Here is a 23,260-nt window from a genome sequence, read left to right on the forward strand (position 1 = left end):
AAGGAACATTAATAATTCTGTGTAGCACTCAACTGGTAGATTAAGGAATACAATGAATAAAATGAACAGAGTATCAGTCAGCTACTCCACATCTTCCCCTATTAGTAGCTCGTTCAAAGTGTACTTGCTGATTTCATCATTCAGTGACAGTAACTTTCTCACAGAATAGAGTGAAGAATTGACTCAACTGTGAGCTCATACAGCTTTGGATAATGCAGCAAAAGCTCGACACAGTTTGTGACTACTTATTCTTACACTCGACAGAACTGTGAACCACTGAGAAAGCACTAAAGCTCACAGTTCATCAGCAAGGCCACGTGGTATCTTTTTGTATCATACTGACATACAAAAACTCCTTTACAAACACAGGTGAGTGCCATTTTCATTTAATTGATCATGTTGTGCAAACGGAAGATTTTTGGTTTGAACCAGAAATAGTCATTACCTCTGCATGCTGCCTGGAAAAGAATATTGCCATCATAGCACTGCCTAGGGTGATCTTAAAAGATAAAAATATTTTCTAAGTAGAGCAAAGTAGTTGCTTCAAATTATACTAATCCAAGTTAGAAATTAAAAGTTTCCCTGTAACAAAGGCATTTTTGAATACATTCTTCTGTCATTGCTTGGCTAGGTACTTACAGCTTTACCCAGATCATGTGGCAAATGAGCCCACTGAGAGTTGAAGAGGATACAATAGTCTTTTCCTTTGCTGCTCCCCTTCTCTGACAGGACATGTACCATCCCATACTCACAGTACACCTGAAAACATAAGAAAAATTTCACTACAAGAATTTTAGGTCACATGAAATAGCAGAAGTGATGGGCTTAACTTGCTGTTGACTATCCTCCTTTGTATTTTAAAGAAAAATAAAAGATTCTACAAAGTTTCAGTATCTGTGCAGGGAGTAAAGTGGAATTTGTTATTATTTCCATCATACTTCAGACAAAGGCTTCAGATGCATTAGGCAGATTCCCTCCTACACAGCAACTGGTCAAAGAATCAAATGAAGCCTCACTAAATGTTATTGGATGTGTTTTAAAAAAATGAACAACGACCCCAAACAACACAGCTAGAATGGTGCATATATGTATATAACCAGAGCAATAGAAAGAAGCTGGACTACCGCAGAACAGATAAGAGAGCTAGAATAAGAGGCCTGGCCCCTACCACCTCCTGAAAGTACAGCCTGAAGCAATGATCAATTCCAGATTCACACTGCTCCAAAACTCAGCCTTGGACACCTTTGCTGTAGGTCTGACATGACCCCACAGCATCATCAGCTCTCTTTTTATGTCCTAGGTAGCACACGTAGATTTTTGAAGACTATATACTGCATATACTTTTCACTGCTTCAGTGACTAGCAGTCGAAACTCCCAACTATATTTGCTACAAGTAGTGAAGATTACATATCTAAGAGTCATAACAACAGGCCTGTACTGGGGTCTGGCTAGGATGGAGTTAATTTTCTTCATAGCAGCTGGTATGATGCTGTGTTTTAGATCTGTGACCAAAACAATGCTGAAAAACAAATGTTTTAACTATTGCTGAACAGTGTTTGCAGGTATCAAGGCTTTCTCTGTTTCTCACTCTGTACCTCCAGTGAACAGACTGGGGGGGTGCACAAGAGGTTGGGACACAACCAGGCAGATGACTAAACAAAGATATATTCCATGCCATATAATGCTATGCTCAGCAACAAGTGAAAAGAGGGGTTTTTTTAAGGAAGTTAGCCATCTTTTTCTCAGGAGCTGGCTGGGCATTGGTCTACCTGTGGGAGGTGGTGAGTGATTGCCTTTGCATCACTTGTTTTGTTTTCTTTCTTCTTCTACTTCTCCTTTGCTTATTAAACAATTTTTATCCCAAGCCACAAGTTTTCTGGCTTTTACTCTTCCTTTCTTCTTTCCTGTCTCACTGAGGGTGGGAGGGGAAGTGAGTGAGCAGCTGTGTAGTGCTTAGCTGCCTACCAGGGTTAACCCACAACAAGGTCAGAGAGGCAGAACATGACAGTTTTGCTCCAGTTGCTTATAGGTAAAATCCCTTAACTTGAATAATGAATCATGAGCTTTGGCCACCTTTAACTTGATGGTCAGCCTCTGGAACAGAGCTGAGTTGCAGTGGAAGGACCATCTGAATTCTACACCCAAGTACAGCCCAGGCTACCTACAGTCCTGAGCTGAAGAACTAGGAATACTACACTCAAAGCTCTGAGTGCACCTCATGCACAGTTAGTCACAGGCAAGTTTTCAAATGTAACCTGGCCTACCATTCTTCACTCCAAGCTTTCTTAAAACTATTACTAATTCCTCAAAGCTTCAAATGGTACAAAAAAAAAAAAAAAAAAAAAAAGACTCCACATGAAGCTCAAGTCTTCACCTAATCAAGGCATGCTTGTGGTATAAGTTATTTCCAGTTGACATGCAGCCTGGCTTCAGTTTGGAGCTACATCAGCTTTTACGGGAGCTGCCACTGGGAGCAGCCCATGGTGGCAAGAATAATCCTAGCTGGCTTAATCATGGAAACATCACAATTCTCCTGAAGAACTCCAGAAAACTGAAGTAACAAGCCAGATACTGTAGGAATTTGGAGAAAGAGAACAAGGACTGCAGAGAAAAGTAAACACAGTAACATGCACCAAATACCCCACTTTAAGGCATCTTCTCAATTGTGATACACTGTAAGTAGTCTGTTTATTCAGCTAAGCATTCTAACCACATCTAACTGCAAAAAGTGCTCCTTTTAACACAAATATTTTCAGCTTCCCATCCCTGCAAAATATTACATAGCAAAATAGTAATTTCCTCACTATTTTGGTTACATCAGATGTTACCAGGCTATCCTCCAGCTAAATTGAAAGACCTAGGGCGTAGCATAGGGTGACTGGTCATCACAAGCAGGTACTAGCAAACACTTCCTTATTACAGAGTTATTGACCCATCTTCTTATTCTTCACTATGACCTCTGTTCTTCTAAATGTTTCTTCCCCTCCTTCTCTGCATATAGTGACACAATTTTGTGAGTACCAGATACAATTCTCATCTTCCACCCAAAAAGCCAGACCAAAACCACCTATAAGACCATACGTAGACCCTGCAAAAGTAACTATTTTTGTGGAGTTGATGCACTTTTCTGCTTGTACACCAAGTCCTAGTAGATATTCACCCAGGCAACCAGAAATCAGGATGACAAACAAAGCAACTGTGGAAGAGTATAGGCAACTTCCCTACCACTAGTAGTGGTTTTATTTAACTTTAATTAGTTAATTAATTAATTAATTCTCATATTAACTGAACCAAAATAACTGTAAATCCTCCCCACCCTCAGAAATGATTGAAGAAATACAAAGTATATCATGAACTGTTACTGTTCTTGCAGTCTAAAGGCTCTGATACAAATCCTCCTTCCAATTTCTAAGTGGCAAATAGGTACCTCGTGTTGCTTCACTCTCTAACAATACGGTCTTTGCCTTGCTGGGATGAGAAGGCATGCAGAATTTAGTTTTAACATCATCCAAGTCACCATTAAGTTCTATGGGACACTTCTATGCTCTTCAGGGCAGCAATAACAGGGTTGCAGGCACTGTCTTGGGAGTAGTGTCAGGCACCATCTCTACTAGTTGTAAAAGTGTAAGTTTAAGAACCCTTTCCTTCAGGCAAAATACTGAACATCAGGTCCTTGGTACCAAGCCTGCTCACATGCATTCTGTGACCCACCTGATCAAGTTTGAATACCACCACATTAAGAATTCAAGTATTCAATTTAAGATTAAGATCTGACCATTGCACAGCTGCTGCAGAAAGCTTTAAATGCTTCAGATAAAAAAAAAAAGTCCAGATACAAAAGACATGCTCAGAAAGCAGGACAAAAAATAACTTTTGAGGTTGTTTTGGGTTTTTTTTCCCCCTCTTTAAATTCAATTATACAAGTCCAGATCAATGCTTCTTTTTTGAAGAAGGAGAGTCTTGCTGATCTTTAAATATCACTTCAGAGCCTCACAGTCCTCTTACAGAGCAACTTCAATCATAGAATCATATAGGTTGGAAAAGACCTTCAAGATCATCAAGTCCAACCATCAACCATGCCCACTAAACCATGTCCTGAAGTACCCTGTCCACTCGCTTTTTGAATATCTCCAGGGATGGTGACTCAGCCACTTCCCTGGGCAGCCCATTCCAATGTCTGACAACCCTCTCGGTAAAAAAATTTTTCCTAATATCTAACCTAAATCTCACTTGCCTCAACTTGAGGCCATTTCCTCTTGTCCTATCTCCAGCCACCTGACAGAAGAGACCAACACCCACCTCACTACAACCCCCTTTCAGGTAGTTGTAGAGAGTGATAAGCTCTCCCCTCAGCCTCCTCTTTTCTAGACTAAACAGCCCCAGTTCCGTTCCCTCAGCTGCTCCTCATAAGACTTGTGCTCCAGTCATGCTGTCTGTTAATAGACTATAAAAAGACAATGCTTATTATATCTGTACTTTGGCTTCATATGAGCTATTAGATAGTCAGGAAAAAATTGACCACATATTAAATGTAGCATTCTCAAAACACTATTTTAGCCCAGTGATTTGGAAATCCAGTGCTTAGGAATACTAAACGTTGTTAATGTAACTGGATTCTTCCTATTATCACTTCTGTGTTCCAAGAGCATTTGCTTCATATTGTAAGGGGAAGTTTCTCCATTCTATTGGCATTTTAATGAGAACTCTCAATAACCCTTACTAACACTTAGCACTTTGTTTTAAAAAAAAAATCTGAAACACGTACAATAACTGACCTGGCTCTCACCTTTAGTCACACATTTTGTTTCTGGTGGAACACTGCCCATTCATTAGTGACCCCAGGACACAGGATGAGCAGACACCATCAGTTCAGCACCACCAACAGCAGCAGGTTCAGGAAAAAACCCAAATAACCGCCCCCCCCCCCAAACACCCCCCCCAACTATCTTATCTTTCTACCATCCCCCTTACTGTCCTCTACCCACAGACCCAACCCCTTCCTTCCCATTCTTCGTTGTCTCTTTCTCCTGTCCAGCACTCTTAAACAAAACTGAAGGCATAGACTGAAGACATGTTTAATTGCTCTATTGCTCAGATTTAGTCTTCCCCAAGCAAATCACTTGGTGCCTACCAGAACTGATGAAACCTTGCTCTGGCGAGAAACACAAGGTAATATCCCTAACCATCACTACTACTGAATTAGACAGAAAGTTGCGACAGACTGACCCGTACATCTAGCTTAACATTCATAAGCTAAACAGAGAAATGATTTGATAATTATACAGTTACACTCTTACAAATACATCTTACACATTTGTTTCTCCAGGTAGCAGCTGAGAAACAAGATGCTAAAGATGACTGGAGGCAGCAGCGAAGTTGTGTCTTAACATGTTTGTTCAAAAATCCACTAAAAGAATCCATCATTCTCATTTCTCCCTCTTTACTTCAAACCCCACTACACAGTAGTTACCCTGCACCCCCAAGAGACACTCAGGGTAAAAAGATACTTTTTGGAACACTTCAAAGAATCGTCCTTTAAACATAAACAATCTCCACACTTGGAGGATAAATGATGCCATTCTACTGCAAGATGTCAGCAAAGCAGTAAAGAAACATCATCCTAAAAATACACAGGAGGTAGAGATTTTTATTTTTAGCCCTTTTGTATATAATTGGTCTTCAATAACTCATGCAGCAACTTTTTACTTTTTTTTTTTTTTTTTTTTTTAATAACATCAGTGTTCATTAAGTGCTCTAAAATCTATTACATTTGACCTGAAGTGTGCTGGGCATGGCAGGTTACACTGTTTATTTCAGTGCAGATTAAAGCATCTTCAGCAAAGTGCAAGTTTACAAGATACAGCTATTTGTGGAGGAAGGGAGACACTATTGTGCATATGCGGTGAGGCAAAAATGTGTTTAGCAAAAACTCCAACTATTTGTCATGGTGGACTTTAACTCATATCTCAGCTATCCAACCATAGCACCTAAAACCCTTACAACAAAAGGAAGAAGTATTGAAAAATAATCCATTATTATTACCTTGAATTTTACTCTCAAGAGTAACAAGCCACAGAGATCCAAACACAGACAAAAAGACCAGTACAAAAGTGTTTCCTGCTTATTGTTATAGGATCTGACTGGGCTTAAAAAAAAATAATAAATTTAGTAGCGCAGTTTTGAATATTACGTGTACAACTGCCTCCAAAATCTTCAGGCAGTTTTGCAGGAGCTAGCTACCTGTAATTGAACAGCTTTACGCATTTGAGAAACAATCAACCTCTACAGTTAAAAGTTTTACATTTATAAAATATATTCTATACATCTTTAAAACAAGAGAATAAGTATAGGGTGTATTGCTACATTTCCATTTAGATAACCATTACTGGAACTCAGTAATAATCCCCAATGGCACACTGAAGACAGTAATACACAATTATGCTTTCTGAGCAACTTAATAGATGTTCTTTAAAGAAATATTAAGGGAGTAAAAGGTTCCTAATGCAAAGTGCTCAAAACATTTTAGAAGCTATGTGTGTTTTTGTGCTAAAAGCCAAGTAAAAAATCTAGGATGAGAGGAATTAAATGGAACATGAGCAGGGCTAAAAGCAAAAGAGGGTGTACAGAGTTTTAGAACGTCCATACAGAATGTGGATTAACAAACATTTTTACAAAGCAATTATCACTTAGCATCAAAGCATAGTTCTGAAGTCTGTTAACAGCCATTACAAGTTTATTCTTATCCTCCCACCTAAGTAGAGCCATAGGCATCAGAGTTTCTTGTTTCAGTACCATAAGGCTTTGATGCTCCCAGTTTTGTTTTTATGTCAACAGAAGTAAGTTCAAAGCAGTGCAGCTGATACACTGGGATGGTGACAACTTTTATGATGGTTCTTACTTCCTAGAGATCACTCCATATCCTAGATTAACCCATGAGAAAATGCAATCTCCTGTGCAGATCCTATACAATGCTGCTACAATCCCCAAGGGCTGTTTTCCAAGTGTTTGGGTATCAAGCCCAGCCTTTTTCAAACACTGACAGAAAAACAACAGCTGTTGTGACAATAAGTGTTTTCTGGTACTTGCTTCTTAGAGTACATATGATTTAGAAAGCACTACAACAAGCTTCAATAGGAATGGGCTTCCAGGCCTCAAAAAGCAGAAGTAGCTTCTCCCAGCTCAGTAGGGAATTATCTATTTTCCCTATATGAATAAGAAGGGAGTATTTGTATTTAAATATTGTTACCAATCAGGCATCCATATTCAACAACAGTGCCAGGTCACAAGCAAGACCTCTGCAAAGCTGGAAATCTGCTAGAATCACAGCTTTACGAAGACTGTTGTACCATTAACACAAAGCAAAGTGTTTTATATAAAGCTGCAAAACAAGGAAAAGGTTTTCACACAACAGAAGCATAAAGTCTGGCAGTACAACTTAACAGGCAACTAAGCCAATCTAATTGTGGCATTAGAAGAACATGCTTGTTTGCTCTGAACCTCATCAGACCCACGGTTTATTTAATGCATTAAAAGAACAGAACACTCCCCATTTTTTTGCTAAGTGAGTTTTTTTTGTTATGCTGGTGAATTGATGCAGCTCAGAGCCAAGCACTGGGGCTTGCAAGTTAAATGATGAAAGAAGGTGGAGAGGAGGAATTCAGCTCACCTGTGTTTCAAGAAACTGCAGTGTGAGTGATTGAGCCAACCTAGTGGCTCATTCTTGTTTGCTCCTCCCTGCCTCTGTCCCAAAACTCACCTGGATGCCCCATACACTTTTTCCAGTTTCATTAGCTCTATCAGCTGATTTGGTCACCTGAATCTCAGGGAGATTTATCAGACACCAGGAGCTGTGTTCCTTGAAGAAGGAATGAATGAGCTATGCCTACTCTTACAGCACGTATCATGCAAGACACATAGCGGAGTTCCCAAGAGCTGGAGTATGCTCTTTCCCATGAACTGCACTAATCAATTTGGAGACCATCAACAGCAGACAGCAAAACTGCACACAAAGAAAACATCCCTTCAGCAAGCACCGTACAGTGGAGAGAGTTTCATATTCACAATGCAACAATTCCATGAGACTAAATTGTCAACCACTACCTTAATCCAGATTTCAGACAGTCTTTTCAACTCTTCAGACCTACACCATAGAGCACTCTGATTTTAAATACAGTTTCTGTACCACCTCAATTCAATATTCTGCTGAAAGCTAGTATAGTGAAGACCAGCTAGATCCAACATGCTCACTGCAGATCATGTTACTATATTCTTCATTAGACAAAGGCTCACGTATATCTGCTATTTCTAAAGGACAACTGAGAGGTAGCAATGTCATGAAGGAATGGTTAGAATGAGAGGGAAGTTAAATGAAAAGTGAGGACTCAGATACCAAAGCAAGGTCTAACTGCAGATTGTACTTGGATCTATAAGATCACACCCCTCTTTAGGTGTTCCCAGATGAGGGCCCAGATTTGGGAGAGCCATACTTCACTAGCCAAGTGTCATGGTTTAACCCCAGCCAGCAACTAAGCACCATGCAGCCGCTTACTCACTTCCCCCCCACCCAGCAGGACGAGGGAGAAAATCAGGAAAAGGAGTAAAACTCCTGGGTTGAGATAAGAACAGTTTAACAGAACAGAAAAGAAGAAACTAATAATGATAATACTAATAAAATGACAATAGTAATAATAAAAGGATTGGAATATACAAAGTATGCACAGTGCAATTGCTCACCACCCACCGATCGACACCCAGTTAGTCCCCGCGCGGTGATCCCCCTGCCCCCAGTTTATATACTAGATGTTACATCACATGGTATGGAATACCCTGTTGGCCACTTTGGGTCAGCTGCCCTGGCTGTGTGCCCTCCCAACTTCTCGCACCCCTCCAGCTTTCTTGCTGGCTGGGCATCAGAAGCTGAAAAATCCTTGACTTTAGACTAAACATTACTTAGCAGCAACTGAAAACATCAGTGTGTTACCAACATTCTTCTCATATCTAACTCAAAAACATAGCACTATACCAGCTACTAGGAAGACAATTAACTCTATCCCAGCTGAAATCAGGACACCAAGCTGTTCCTTCTCCCTATATAAATCAGAGTTTAGAAGCAAATGTGGACACTACCTCCCCCTGCCTAGGGGAAAAAAAAAAAAAATCCTATTATCCTATCTCAAGGAGGGAGATAAAGATATATTCCAAATAAGCCTAACAGCACTAAGACAAGAGTAAGTCACTGATAATGAGTACAGCTGGTGCACAGCAAATGCACACAACAGCTCATTATGAGAGCTGCCAGCTTTGTTCCCTAGAATAACCCCATCCATCAGTCACTGGTGTAACATGGTAGTACAAGTGCATCAGAGCACTCATCTCTGCCTCAAGATGAGGATGATGTACCATACCGACAAATGCAAGTACAAGAAATGTAAAAGTATGGCAAAATATGAGGTATTCAAACAAATTTTAAATGAGCCAGCTTGGCTAACAGAAACATATTAACAGCATACAGTAAATTAACTTTTTGCTGCAGCAGAAGGACTGTTTCAGCACTCTGGCCAGCCTGTTCAAAGCTTGCTCAAGCACGTTAGCACTGTTCCACTGCACAGACATATTAAATGACTTGCTTACACAAGGGAAGTATGCTGCGATGCATGGAGCTGAAGCCAAGATCTCCCAAGTATCCACTTACTCAGACTATCTCACCTGCTGTCCTTTCACACTGTGATGTGCTCACCATTTCTCAACTAACGGTTCAAACTGACTCTATGCTAGTTCTTGACCCATTCTTATATCTTATTAATTTGTGGGGCCTATGCTGGCACTACCAGTCCACTTGAAGCACTAACAGAGATGCCAAAACGCACAGGGCATGTGTGGGATAAGGAAAGGATGATGCAGGAAAAGATGATGGAGGAAAAGAAAAAAGGGGATGATGAAGAAATAAAAAAGAACTTAACTGGCAGCCATAGCATTCTGTAACTGAAGATCACTGGCAAGGAATCAGTAAGGAGACAGGTATGGGAAAAACGAAAAATTAGACTGTCACATTAAAATGTTACATCAATAATACCCAAGAAGACATAGTACCCTCCAAGTTACCTAACAAACCATTAAGAACTTTAAATGACACTTCAACATTTTCAGAACACAAAGCACATGAGCTTAAAATACAAAAGCTATGTACCATGCAATGCAATACCTAAAAATCCACTCTCTCCCGTATCAGGATTACATGCCTAGTTTGTCGCACCCTTAAAAATGTATCCCACAAAACTTATTACTACTCTAAGTAACAAGAATGCAAGACTCAAGACAGGCTATGGGGTCAGGTTCAGCACAAATCCCCTTTCTTTCCTGCTAACTGCTTTCTCAGAGTGACTTTTGTCAGTCTGGATGAATCCAAAGCCAAGAGCCATCCCTGTTGTGAAGATCCCAACCCCAACTGTTGGCCTGCACACCCTTCCCAAAGGGCTGCCTGGAGAAGGCTGCTGGCCCAACAGGGACCCAACTACGGGGAATACGCTGTTAACTACAAAAAGAAGAAAAATAAACCACCGCAAACCCAAACATATATAAAAACTGCTAAATCACGAAGGACACACAACATAGACGTGGGGAGGCGGCCTTGGGTACGAATGACGCCGTCTTTTTTCCTCCAGAAAAAGTGGGCCGCAACTTGGTCATTAACACTCTGCCAGGGAGGGCTGCGGCACCCTCCTCCAGCTGCCGGGCAGCCCAGGTTCTGCTCTGGGGCCGCTACTAGCCACGAAAGGCGACTCTCAGACCGAGAAACACCGTCCGACCAGGCGAGGCCACCAGCATCACAGACCCCACCAGGGCCCCCGGACCAGCTTTGCCCGTCACCGCTCTCTGCCCGGCTGCTGCCCCCCCATCCCAGCAGGGCTCCCCGCCAGGGCGCAGGGCCCAAGGAGCTCCCAGGGCCGGTATCAGCCCCTCACCTGCGGCAGAAAACACAAGAGCAGCCAGGCCCGCCGCGCCGCCATCCCGGTCCAGCTGCACCGCCGCCCGCTTTGTTTCCGAGCGGGGCCGGGTCGGACCCCTTCCGCACCGGGTAACCTAGCAACTCCGCCCCGGAAGTCCCGCCCCGCGCCCGTGAGCTGCTAATGGGCTTCGCCGAGGTCCGACGTCACTTCTGGCAGCGGCGAATGAAATGGCGAGCGTCGGAGGAGGTGGCGGCGGCGCGGGCAAGATGGCGGTGAGAAGCGGGGTTGCTGCGGGTGCGCGGCCTTATGTGAGGAGGCGAGCGGGGCCCGGAGCGTCTCTCGCTGATGGTTGGCGGCCCAGGGGTGGGCCCGGCCCGGCCCCTGGGGGGGATTTATGGCCGCGTGTGCCGCGGCGGTGCTGTAGAGGCCCGGCCGTCCTGTGCTGCCGGCCCGCTGCCGTGCCAGTCGGCTCTGTCCTCTTCCTTCGTGTGGAGCTCTGTCTTGGGGCGGTTTCCGTGGCCGTATTACAAACAGTGCAATAAAAAGAAATGTTATGGAGGATATATGTAACCGGGGGGAAGGGTGGGGCAGGGGAGGATTCTTTCTTATTCAGATAGTCTTTGCTCCTCGCCTTTAGGACAAGGAGAAGAAGAAGAAGGAGAGTATTTTGGACCTCTCCAAGTACATCGACAAAACAATCCGAGTGAAATTCCAAGGTGGGAGAGAAGGTAAGCCAGCGGTTGACCCCGGACCGGGGATGAGGCATGTGCCTCTGCAGCATGAAGCTTACTTTGCGTTTTGGTGTTTTGTCTTGGTCTTTGCTTGTCGGCTTTTGTCTCCTGTGTTGCTTGCTTTCAAGGAAAGATGATGAGTAGCAGGTGCTTCTATTTGTTCCTGTTTGCAGTTACCGGTGTGATGCTTATTTCCTTTAACTTTTCCATTAATCCCCTGGCTGCAGTTTTATCTTTGTTTCATCTGTGCACCTTTTTTTCATCTTCTTTTATTAGTTGTTTTCAACTGTCTTGTTTCTTCTGGCTGTTTTTTCACATTGCAAGGGTGCACTTAAAGCTGCAAAGAAACATTTATGGGTGTTACTGTTGTCCAAAAAGCAGATTTGTTACCTGGTGTGTGATGAGCCAATAATCACACACTTGGGAGAGACATTATTCATTTAATATTTGTGCAAAGATGGGTGCTATGTGGTAATTCCATAAAGCTAGCATACCCTGCAGTTAAACAAGCAATTTATACAGTTTTAGATTCACCCATTTAGTTTCCAAAGTCCTTCCCCCAAATCATTATTGGTAGTTGCTTATCTGCCACCGTTTCTATTGGGCTAAGGTTTTTCTCTGCTTCAAGTTAAAAGTACAGTGTTCTTTTATTCTACAGCACATGCTCAAGGAGGTGGGGTGGAGGTAAGTTTTTAGGTCTTGAGTTGAGTCGGTGGTCTTGATCTTCCACCTGCTGCCTTTACTTTTCCCCTAGTTCATGCTGGTTTGGCAATCATCTGGCCTTCGGTGCCTTCTGGAGCAGGATGTTTCCTTTTCATCAGTTTAGTTCCTTCTTCAAGGGTATACTTGCTGGCAAAGCCTGCATCGTTTATACAGAGTAACCAGGCCTACACAGTGAAACTACTGAGTAATGGTCCTCCTTAAAGGACAGTGCATCATATTTAACCCTAAACTGAGGTGTATCACCACAGTTAGGCCATAACATTTGACTACATTATGATTAGTACACCTGTCATCCCTTTCATCTCTTAACATACTAAATGTGCCTGGAGTTCATTGATTGTTTCAATATATTTCACCATGTCTTTTCATTACTTTTGAGGGTTTTACATCGTTGTTCCCTGCTCCCCCTTACTTGCTCCCTCACCGTATCTACAGCTATCCATCCCAATGCAGCTGATAGTGCCACCTGCAGACTACTTGTTTGTCTGAAAGTTAACAGCATGCTGCGTGGAAGATGCTCGGCAGAAGCTTTTGCAAAGCAAACTTGGTTTGCTTTTAAAAATGTCTTTTAAAACTCTACTGGGACCTGCTGCTTGCGAGGTTTTGGAAGTTACTTGGATGCCTTACTGATAAGTGTGGGTTTTGGGGGGGGTTGGGGTTTTTTTGTGGTTTTGGGGCAGTTGACAATTCCATTGAATCTATTGGTTTAGATTTTCTTCTCAAAAAATTCATGCCAAGTTCCTTTATGATCTTCATAGAACACCTGGGATTGTAAGAGTCTCTTCTTTGATTTGGGCTGTTAGCAATGATAGTAATGCTGGTAATCAACAAGTATTTTTCAACTTGGGAGATCATTCTGTGTAGTCTTGCGATTTATTTAGTGCCCAGTCTTGTGGAATTGTACTCTTTTGGGACAAAGTGCTTGTCTGTCTGCAGTGCATTCCTATGAAGGCAGTGCTTATGCTAAAGGGATTACATTCTAGGAGGGCACCCAGAAGATGGGTTTTCTGAGGAAAACAGGAAAACACTTCAGAATTTTATCTTGCCTCATTTTTTGCCATATCCCTTAGCTAAGGGTATTTATTTGGTTTTGGGGTTGGTTTTTTTTTGTTTGGGGGTTGTTTTTTTTGTCGTGTGACTTGTATTTATTTGTTATGCTGAAGTCTTCTTAAAATGCCTCTGAAATTGCCTGAAAACAAAAATGTTAGTGTCTTGAAGAGCATTTTGAAGAATTGGTTGAAAAACTTGTAAGTTTCAATTGGTACAAAGCAAATGGGGTTCTTGTGCATTTGCACTTTGATAAAGAAGGCACTGTTTAATCTCTCTGGTCTCATTTGCTTGATAGCCTTGCTTGAAGGAGGGAACAGAGCTGGAGAACTGAATCTGACCTTCATGAAGTCTTGTGTTGCTGTATACCTGGTTTTGGTCTCTAATCATTGTTTTGTGTGTGGTCTTCAATAGCAAGTGGTGTCTTGAAAGGATTTGACCCTCTTCTGAACCTTGTGCTAGACGGTACCATTGAATATATGCGAGGTAAGTAATATGCTATCAGTGTAAAGCCTTTTTTCTGCTTGTGCCCCCCCCCCCAAATAATTTTCTTAACAGAAATCTTACAGCTCTGTGAGTGAATAACCATAAACTGCGGGTTGACATCAAACTGAGACACATTCATGATAAGTTGTAAAGAAAGGGATAACAGAAGTTAGATTAAGCATGTTCACTGTATTAGAACATTCTTGGTAGTCCTTGCTTGAGCTCCTCTAACTCATTTGCTGCTTTTGTCCTCTAAAGCTTGAATAAAGTAGTGTGTCTCCCTTCAGATAAGGCAATTGCCTTTGTCTTTATTTATACTGCTGGAGGGTTGCTGTTTTGCTCAAAGGAGGAAAAGCATCTCAGCAAGAACTAGTATCTTACTGTCTTAAACACTACTGTAAATGCACTCTTTGCATTTCTGTGGAACTAAAGCCTTCTATAGCTTCTTAGATCTAATAGAGCTGTAGGGCTTTTTTTCTTATTATTTGTTTCTTTTTCCCATCCAAGGATAAATATTCCCATTTCCCTTTCTTCTCTCTGAAACAAAACTTATCATATGATAGGTCAGTGTTTTTTGAAGAGTATTCTCTTGCCTGCTTACAAGGAAGCACCTGAAGCTTTAATTTTGTTCTCAGAAGGTAGTTTTAAAAGATGAGTGTAGTGCACTTTTGTCAAATATATTGACTTCTCGAGGAGGGTAGAATTGGCTATTGTTAAGTGTTTCTCTGTCCCCGTCCACAGCCTTGTTTGGCTTGGTCTGGGAATAGACCAGTGCATTCTGACGTCGGGATCAATGCAAATCAGAAAAAGACCCTAAAATGTTTGTCTATAATGGCATTTGAAATAGGGTCAGGAGCTTTTTTAATCATTTGTATGTATGCTTTTGGTTAGATGAATGAAAGGACCTTTGAATTCTTTAAAAGACGTGTTCCGCTTTGCATACAAAGCGAAGTTCTTTATTGCTCACTGTAGCATGTGCTACTTTTGAAAATTAGTAAATCGGTAATGTCTTGGAAGACATCAGGTATTACTGCTGCATCACTTTTATAGTCCATGTGTTCAATAAAACAGTGCAGAGATGCCTGGAAAAAACCCGTATGTCTGTGCCTTTTGAAGTTGATGGAATTTGGCTTCTATTCTTTATGTTGCCATTGTAACTGTTGGTCTCTTTTTCAGATCCAGATGATCAATACAAATTAACAGAAGACACACGTCAGCTGGGACTTGTGGTCTGCAGAGGGACTTCTGTAGTTCTTATTTGTCCACAGGATGGAATGGAAGCTATTCCAAACCCTTTCATTCAGCAGCAAGATGGCTAATGCTTTCTTTGGATTGTCTCTGAAGACTTCAAGGGTGCAAATCATTGGAGAAAACTATCAGTGTGTGAGAAGCTTCCTGTTTTGGGGGAGGAGTTTGAATGTGTATTTGTTAGTGTGAAAGAACAGTCAACTTTTATTTTTGTGGCTTTCCATAAATGATGAGAGGATGGGGCATGGTGTGTAAGAAGTAAGTTCTGATTTTATTTTTTTTCCCCTCCTGCAAATAAGTGTGTAACTACATTGTTTAGAGCTGACAGGAGAGAATATATTGTCATGTTATTGTCTGAGACCCTCTTGATCTTATGAGTTTTCAAACAACCACATAAAATTAGTAAAGAATGCCCTGAATATTGGTTATATTATTTACATTTTAAAATACATTAAAAATGTACTTAATCTAAATTAATCTAAAGCCTAAATACATTACAACATGTTTTTCTTCCTCTTAGATGTCAGTACTCAGCTGGGAAGCATTGTGTTGTAGTCTTCCCTGCTGTTGAGTTCAGTCTCTTTTGCCTGCTTGCTCCAGCACATGCAGGAAAATTACTTTCCTTGTATAGTACCTTGTCATCACCTTTACAAGCTGTGTTGCTAAGATCTTTTCTAGCACTTATTCCAGATCTTGTGGGCTGTGATCTGTGTATCAGAAGGTTCACTTATTTCTACCGAAGGACTGGACTAACTTCTAGGATGATTCTTGGCTCAGTGACATGAACCTTACAGAAGTATCTATTTGATACTTGGAATTTTAGGGGAAGAATATTTAAGATCCTAATGTTCAATTGTAGGCAGTATCTGGAAATACTGCATATTTTTATATTGTAGCTATCTACTTGTGGTTCTGCTTGTTATAACTTGATTTGTAAGTAAACATTTTTATTTCTTTTATACTGCAGAAACAGCAAGATTTGAGGAGTTTTGAGTGAATAAATACAAATTAATCTGTTCCTGAATGTCTGGTTTTTTTTAGTCTGGAAAAAGTGCTCTACAGCTGACATTGCAGTTCTCCACAGCTGTAAATCTAAATGAAATTTGTTCAGGAGGTATGTAAACACAGCAAAATCAGGAAGGACCAGATCAGAAGCTGTGCTCTGCTCTAAGACAGGAAATCAATGAGAAATTATTAAGAGCATCTGGTCCCTTTTCTGAGGACTTGTGCATTTCTGTTAGGCATTTTAAAGACTGTCTAGTAGAGGTTGTGTGCCTGTAAGCTGTATGTAACCTGCTTCTGCCACCTGTTTTTCCTGAGGACCCTTTATGAGGAGGATGTGGCAGAGTAAATTGTTTTGGTGGCAGCAGCAGTCTTGTTCCTAGAGGTTGTCAAGAAAACATGCCAAGGACAGGTTGTGTTGGCTGTTCATCTTGGCAACAGCACCATACTCCCATTCATAACCTTTCCTGTGTCAGCTCTGAAATGGATGGGAACTTGAAGTAAACAAATTCCAGTTCAGTGTGTCGGACTTCTCCAGGAGGCTATGAAACTAGGAACTAATTGTCTTGTGTGGCATATTGCCTGTGTAAACTTCAGTGCTTCTGGATTTTAATGTCCTAGGAGCTCACTCTTTGAGTGCTTCACAGAGCTGTCTGTAGAGTCATGCTCCTTCCAACATAATTTTTTTCTAACACCACAAAGCTTGTTCTTCATGCAATTGCACAATTCAAAAGAGTCTCCTTATTTAGAGTGTTTGGAGCAGAATTTGCTCACCATTAGCCCAAGTAGAGTCTTGAACTGTCCCTTAGGTGGGAGAGAGATTGCTGGTGGTTGATACCAATAACATGCTGCACCATCTCTGCACTCTCTTGTTTTCTGAGTGTAGTGTCAGAAACAGACCTGTTGAAGGTCTCTTCAGTAGATTGCAGGCTCTAGATGCAGAGGGTACAGAGATCTGCCTAAAGTCATGTGTCAAGTGCATAAACTCTGGCAATGGGCATGTTTCCAGCATTTCCTGCTCAGTTAATAGGTTGCTCAGTCTTCACTGCAAGATACATGGCTGTCCTTTTCTGTAGTGCAGACTTCTGGGTTATATTTGGGAGTCAAGTACCTGAAAATAAGAATATAAAAATGATGGGGGACAAACTTTTTAGCAGGGCCTGTTGTGGTAGGACAATGGGTAATGTTTTTAAACTAAAAGAGGGTAGATTCAGGCTAGATATAAGGAAGAAATTTTTTTACAATGAGGGTGGTCGACCAGAGAGGTGAGCGATGCCCCATCCCTGGAAATGTTCGAGGTCAGGTTGGATGTGGCTCTGGGCAACCTGATCTAGTTGAATGTGTCCCTGTTCATTGCAGGGGGGTTGGACTAGACCTATAAAGGTCCCTTCCAACCCGAACTATTCTGTGATTCTATTCTGTGATTCTATAGCTGAATTTTAAATGTGTATATGCTTTTTTATTGGATTAATTCTTCAATGTTACTGTTTATAAATCCATTTGTAACAGCAGTTTTGCAGAAGCCTCTTCCAGAAGTGCAGGGGAGAACCTCCAGGGAAAAAAGGTGCTCAGATAGCACTATTCTGCTTGCTGAACTCCACCAAGAAATGGGACTGAGTCTTGCTGGGGTGGGCTCTTTGGGATAAGAGGCCCTAGTTCAAGGTCACTATGCAAATCTCTCCACCTAATAGCTTGGTCTAAACACTTTGAGGAATTCACTGTGTGCAATCAGTGAGCTGTTGCTTGTATTATGACTATATCTGTTCAGTGCATTGAGATTAAGGATGACCAAATATGTGACAGCCTTCTGGGTTTGAATGGGGGCTCATTCCTTCCCCCATCTCTTACTAAAGTATAAAGTTAAATATATACTAAATACAGCAAGCAATCTGGAATTTGATACTAAACTTGAACTGATGAAGGATATGGCTTTGGGGAAATCAGTGGTTTTTCCGAGAAGTCTTGAGCTTTCCTCTGTTTTTGATCTGCAGAAGTGAAAAGTATTGTAATGGATACTTTTTTCCAAATGGGTTCAATGTTCTTCTACAACTTCTTGATATTTAGTCAGTGCTTAGGAAGGTTTTTGTTGGTTTTCCTCTTTCTTCCTCATAGTCCAGGCTCTTTGCTTGGCTAACAGCTCCGCTAATTCACTATCATCTTACCTGGCTAAGGTAGATGCCAATTAAATCTGCGGTTTTTTTGGTTATACAGCTCTCCTGCTATTGCTGCTGTGAAAGCAGCAGGAAAGACTGAAGAGCAAAGCAGGAGGGTAGAAAACATACTCTATTTTTAGGACAAGATTGGCTTATCTTGTATTTATACTACCTAGGGGGATAATGTTTCCAGAGACCTCACATGAGTAAAGGCTGCATAAGGATTGAGTTAATTTTAACTGCCTGGCAGTCAACAAGCATGGAGCCTGCACAAGAACCAGAGGAGCTGGGACCTCAGACAGAAATGATTGCAGACACAGTTCTTGAGGTTGGAGAGAGACTCTTTCAGGTCAGCCGTAGGGTGCTTTCAGTACACAGTCGTTATTTTGAAGCCATGTTTTTTGGGGGAGCGAGAGAGAGCTGTGAACACCATATAGTGATAAGAGGGATTGATGCAGTGCCTTTTCAGGCACTGCTTGAGTTCACTCACACAGCCCAAGTGCTTATAGGTCAAGAAAATGTGACCAGCTTACTGGAAACAGCTGATTTTTTTCAGTTTGACAGGGTGAAACTGCTGTGTGAGAAATTTCTGGAGAGAGAGCTGCATGTTTCCAACTGCCTGGGCCTGATGACCTACTCGCAGCAATTTGCCTTTATGGAGCTGTATGCGTCTGCTATGAATGTGGCTCTCACTCACTGGGGGGATGTGATGTGCCAGGAAGAATTTAAGGCACTACCCAAAGAAATGCTGATGCAGCTCATAAAAAGCGATGACCTCTTTGTTTCGCGAGAAGATGTGGTTTTTGACAGCATTATGAGGTGGATAATGGAGGACCCAGCAACGAGAGAAGAAGACTTTCTGGATTTGGTGGGCGAAGTCAGGGTCACTTTCCTGAGTTTGTCCTTCCTTGATACCTTGGTGAAACGCAGCAAGTACCCTGGAGAGATGGATACCTTTTCCAGAATAATAAAGAAGTTAGACAGCTGTCCTCCACCCAGCTGGCAAAATACAGAACTGTGTCCTTATGCTGGTCGGAGCTATGACACCTTATATGTCCTGGGAGGAAAGCATGACAAGGAACAGCAAGAATTATTTCTCTTTCAACCTAAAACGGGGACCTGGCAGGCTTGTTCTCCACTGCAGCGCAGGAACCTCACCCAATATGCAGTGGCAGCAGTAGGTAACTTACAGAGAAGTGGGACTGAGCAAATGCAAACAGAAGTTGAGGCTGAGAGACCCAAATGCAGGGAGTTCAGCTGCTTCTCCTGTAAAACTGCGTTGTTCAGCGTTGCCAAAACCTCATTCATATTTGTGCTCATATTTGTTCAAAGAGTGATTTTGTTTTCCTTAGTCCTGGGAGAATGTTAGACAAGGCTGAATATTTCTTTTCATACAGCAGAAACTATTGAACTCCTTACATTAGCTCTATGTGGAGTGAGTCTAATGACTTCACTGTAAGCAGTGTATTTTTTTGGCCTTCTCTTCCATGGTGGTTTTGACAGATGTTGACTTCTGATTTATAGTTCCCATTAAGTTAAACTTGCCCATGGATGTTTCTTCATGCTTGGAGACTTTCAAGACGGCTCAGTACCATGGCTTCCCTTATTTAGTGTTGGTGATAGTCCCATTTCAAGTGGGAGTTTGGATGTGAGATCCGCAGAGGTTCTTTCCAAACAGTGTTTCCATAATTCTGTTCAAGAGTGGGAGCAGACTTGGAAGGACTTACCGCATCCTGTAGGCGCAGCATATCTGTGCAGATGAGGAATCAAATACTGCAAACTGATACAAAGAGCAGTAATTTTCTCTGCTCATCTTGCACCTCATTGGTACAGCCCAGGAAGAAATGGGAACCCTGGTTCTCAGGAGCAATTTTCAGCCCTCATGTAACTGATACTTTTCTCTGCTGTCTTTCCAGGGAGCTTCCTTTTTGTGACAGGAGGGTATTTCCGAGATGAGTTTGTGTGGTATAGTGTGGATTGGGTGCTTATCTACAATTGCTTGGACAATAGCTGGCTGGAAGGGCCTGCCATGAAGAAGTCCCGCAATAGCCATTGTGCAGTAGGAGCAGGGCTCTACCTGTATGTACTTGGAGGGAGCACAGATGAAGGGATAATCCCAGCAGTGGAGCGCATGGCTCTGACGGAGTCAGAGTGGGAAAGCATGAGTCCTATGGCTCAGCCTGTGGAGAGAGGAGATGCGGTCAGTGTGGGAACCAGGATCTATGTGGTCTGTGGCCTGGATGAAAATGGACATGTATATGATGGAGTGCAAAGGCTGAACACAGAGACGGACAGCTGGGATGTCATCTCATTCTCCCCGCTTCCAAGGTAAGAAATAATCTTCTGGGACCTAGCAGGAGAAGAAAGGTTCTAGCTTTGGTCTTGCTCCAAGAAGAGGTTGGACTGGAGAAACCCAGAAGTCCTGTCTGCCAACATTTCTGTGATTCTCTGTTTAAATGGGACTCTTGATATGAGGACCAAGGTCACACTGAATATTTCAGGGGCCAGATCTTTCTATTGATTCTGATCAAGGGTTTCTTCCCTCCTAGGTATGACCTCTGCATCACATCACTGAATGGTGCTCTGTACACCATAGGAGGGGGAGCTTTTCGATTTGATGTGGAGACAGATGAATGGACCCAGGTGGATGAGGAATGCTTGACCCAGAAGTTCTTCATGGGATGCAGCACTGTGAATGGACGAATTTATCTCCTTGGACAGAGGAAGGGGAACGGTGCCCTCCCCATTGTAGTCCTCTTTGATCCCTACATTGATATGTGCCAGGTCATAGATAACAAACTCCCTTGCCCCCTTCCTATTCATGGATGTGTGTCTGTGCGAAGATTTGATACATGGGCATGAGCGATGCCAGATCCAGCATATCCAAAAAGTCATGTGCTTTACAGCTGATGGGAATTAGATTGCATCAAGTTCGGTCTGTGAAAATTTTAATTTTGAAAATAGATCTGTTCCTTCATAGCTTTGTCTTTTTTTTTTCTACCTGGCAACTGAACTTGAAGCAAAAGCCAGTGAAACCTTTGTGTCTACACAAAGGTTGCAGGTCGTTATTGGAAATAGTGGTCAGCGTTGTTATGGTACATAAACTCCTTGGGGTTGATGCTAAATAAAGGGCTGCTCTGACCTTTAACCTCTGTGTCTCTCTGTCCTTTGAACAGCTGGGAGAGACAGGAAAGTCATTACATCAGTGTTAGAAAAATTGTAGGAGTAAAATAATAAATCAAATCTGTGTCAAGGGAATCTTCAGCAGGATGTATGAGCTCTTCGTGCTGTAGGACAGAGCAAAAAAACCCACCCAACAACCAACCACTGCGGTCAAGCCATACCCAGTATCAGTATCGTTTTACCCTGAAATAAGCAAGTTTCCCAGGTTATGTAATTATGCCTAAAATTACCTTTATTCCAGGCTGGAGTGCACCACAGAAGGAGAGAGGCTGTTCTGGATTTATATATTCAGGAATATGATGATAACCATTTGCAAACTGAGGCACTTACTTGAGTCTTGCTTCAGTTTCCCTAGTCCCCTTTGGGTTCATTGCTGTAAGGGCCCAGAATAAAAATCCCCATCCCAAAGCACCGAAATGAGGGTGCAAGGAGCAGGGAGCTGCACGTAGCCTTAATTAAAGACTGCGTATGAGGGAGAGGGTTTGATGGGCAGGACTAAGGACTTAGCGCTGCAGGAGGGGGTAGATAGATCTCCAAGGGAGCTCAGGCCTCCCAAGGATGGAGCAGCTGAGAGAATGGCTGCCACGCGAGTCTGCTTGACTGGACAAGAAGGGGAGAGTGCAACAGCAGCGACCTGGGAGGTTGCACTACAAGCATTACTGTCACCTCTTGGTTCTTCGATGTGATGCAGCAACATGGAAAGGAAAACGTACTTAAGAGAGTTCCCGAGCTGAATGATTATCATCTCCAGAGAATGGGAGAGGCCTTAAAAACCCAAAGGTGTTGGTTAAAAGCAACCCTACCACTGAGAACTATGTCAGGGTGCCAGGAGCTGCTCTAGGCCTGCAAATGTGGAGCCCTCTCAATCCAGGCTGGCTTGGCTCTAGTCCATCTGTCAGATTCCAGCCAGGCTGCGGCATTGCCAGCTCCATGAGCTGAGAGCAGAATTGGTGCTTCCCCTGTGATGGAGCTGGCAGCAATGAAAAGCGGGGCCTGTTCTTTGAGTCCAATGGCCAGGTGTACTCGTGTGCCCTGGAGGCTATATAAATCTTTTAAAAGCTGAGATTCTCCTGTATGATTTGGGGCTTTAAAAGAAAGCATCATCCTTGAGGGACAGGGTGAAATAATTCATGGGCAAACCCTTACACCAGGTATCCTAATGAAGGGTCTTGCACTCCCAGCAAAGTACAGCTAGTCGGGGCTAGGCAACAGGCAATCCTCCTCAAGGCTGGCATCCCACAGAGATAGGTTGCTGGCTGCCTTTCAGCATTGCTTCCTGCAGATCTGAATGTCAAAGTCCTTCAAGGGAATGCTGGCTCAGTTCCTTCTGCCTTTCTCTCGCACGTCTTTCCTGCCTTTTTTTATATTTTGCCTTGCATAGGTCAGATGTGGGAGATGGACCATGGTACATCACAGCAGTGTCTTATAGTTGCACCATCCTTCATTCTCCACCTCTTTGCGTTTTTCAGAAACAGTTTCCCCTAGTATTTGTGTAAAATGTGTCAGATCCCTTGGAAGCATACTCAAAGCCTGAGTAGAAAAGGTGTTTTAAAGACAGTGTTTTCAGGTTTCTGTGTATTGTTTACAGACATAAATATACGTAGGTTTGTCTCTCCTCTGCATTTTCTGAGCTTTTGAGTTGGCAGTGATGTCAGACCTCCAGCAAGTTTCTAAGAAGATTTTCCTACTGACATAAGACCTGATATTCTAAAGAACTTCGGTATCATGCAAAATCTAGGT

At 42.4% G+C, this 23,260-nt stretch overlaps 3 protein-coding genes across 7 annotated transcripts in view; 2 read left to right on the forward strand and 1 right to left on the reverse strand.

The window, feature by feature from the left end:
• The window catches only part of SPPL2B (signal peptide peptidase like 2B), a 30,718-nt gene extending 19,615 nt beyond the window's left edge, over positions 1-11,103 (reverse strand). For 2 of the 3 annotated variants that reach the window (XR_012651960.1, XM_075038330.1), the window contains exons 1-2: positions 10,963-11,102; positions 640-759 (exon numbers count right to left, since the gene is read on the reverse strand). Coding sequence is in view for 2 of the 3 variants with exons in the window: in XM_075038330.1 (XP_074894431.1) it covers positions 640-759; positions 10,963-11,007 (165 nt within the window). In the remaining variant the exon portion in view is untranslated. Of the gene's footprint in view, positions 1-639; positions 760-10,962 lie in introns of all 3 variants that reach the window. The other variant, XM_075038331.1, reaches the window with a different exon arrangement.
• Positions 11,104-11,127: 24 nt separating this feature from the next.
• On the forward strand, positions 11,128-16,200 carry LSM7 (LSM7 homolog, U6 small nuclear RNA and mRNA degradation associated). Its single transcript, XM_075038336.1, has 4 exons — positions 11,128-11,219; positions 11,585-11,675; positions 13,863-13,934; positions 15,111-16,200. The coding sequence occupies exons 1-4, from the start codon at positions 11,175-11,177 to the stop codon at positions 15,251-15,253; spliced, it is 351 nt and encodes a 116-aa protein (XP_074894437.1). The 5' UTR covers positions 11,128-11,174; the 3' UTR covers positions 15,254-16,200.
• On the forward strand, positions 16,166-21,485 carry LOC142035807 (kelch-like protein 23). 3 transcript variants are annotated; one of them, XM_075038335.1, is made up of 4 exons: positions 16,166-16,296; positions 18,894-19,518; positions 20,254-20,665; positions 20,887-21,485. In XM_075038335.1, exons 1-4 carry the CDS (start codon positions 16,279-16,281, stop codon positions 21,197-21,199), a joined length of 1,368 nt encoding a protein of 455 aa, XP_074894436.1. In that variant the 5' UTR covers positions 16,166-16,278; the 3' UTR covers positions 21,200-21,485. The 3 variants fall into 3 exon arrangements, with proteins under 3 accessions (XP_074894436.1, XP_074894434.1, XP_074894435.1); XM_075038334.1 differs by lacking the exon at positions 16,166-16,296 and adding an exon at positions 16,308-18,686; XM_075038333.1 differs by lacking the exon at positions 16,166-16,296 and having other exon boundaries at positions 16,306-19,518.
• The last annotated feature ends 1,775 nt before the right edge of the window (positions 21,486-23,260 follow it).

Source organism: Buteo buteo, chromosome 10, assembly GCF_964188355.1.
Source record: "Buteo buteo chromosome 10, bButBut1.hap1.1, whole genome shotgun sequence".
Lineage (NCBI taxonomy): Eukaryota > Metazoa > Chordata > Aves > Accipitriformes > Accipitridae > Buteo > Buteo buteo.

What these genes read in the sequence shown, in the direction of transcription:
- LSM7 (XM_075038336.1), top strand. Translation starts at nt 11,175, where the DNA reads ATGGCGAGCGTCGGAGGAGGTGGCGGCGGCGCGGGCAAGATGGCG. An exon ending in GCGGCGCGGGCAAGATGGCG is followed by an intron (nt 11,220 to 11,584) that starts GTGAGAAGCGGG and finishes CCTCGCCTTTAG; the next exon opens with GACAAGGAGAAGAAGAAGAA. An exon ending in ATTCCAAGGTGGGAGAGAAG is followed by an intron (nt 11,676 to 13,862) that starts GTAAGCCAGCGG and finishes GGTCTTCAATAG; the next exon opens with CAAGTGGTGTCTTGAAAGGA.
- LOC142035807 (XM_075038333.1), top strand. Translation starts at nt 18,540, where the DNA reads ATGAGTAAAGGCTGCATAAGGATTGAGTTAATTTTAACTGCCTGGCAG. An exon ending in ATATGCAGTGGCAGCAGTAG is followed by an intron (nt 19,519 to 20,253) that starts GTAACTTACAGA and finishes CTGTCTTTCCAG; the next exon opens with GGAGCTTCCTTTTTGTGACA. An exon ending in TCATTCTCCCCGCTTCCAAG is followed by an intron (nt 20,666 to 20,886) that starts GTAAGAAATAAT and finishes CTTCCCTCCTAG; the next exon opens with GTATGACCTCTGCATCACAT.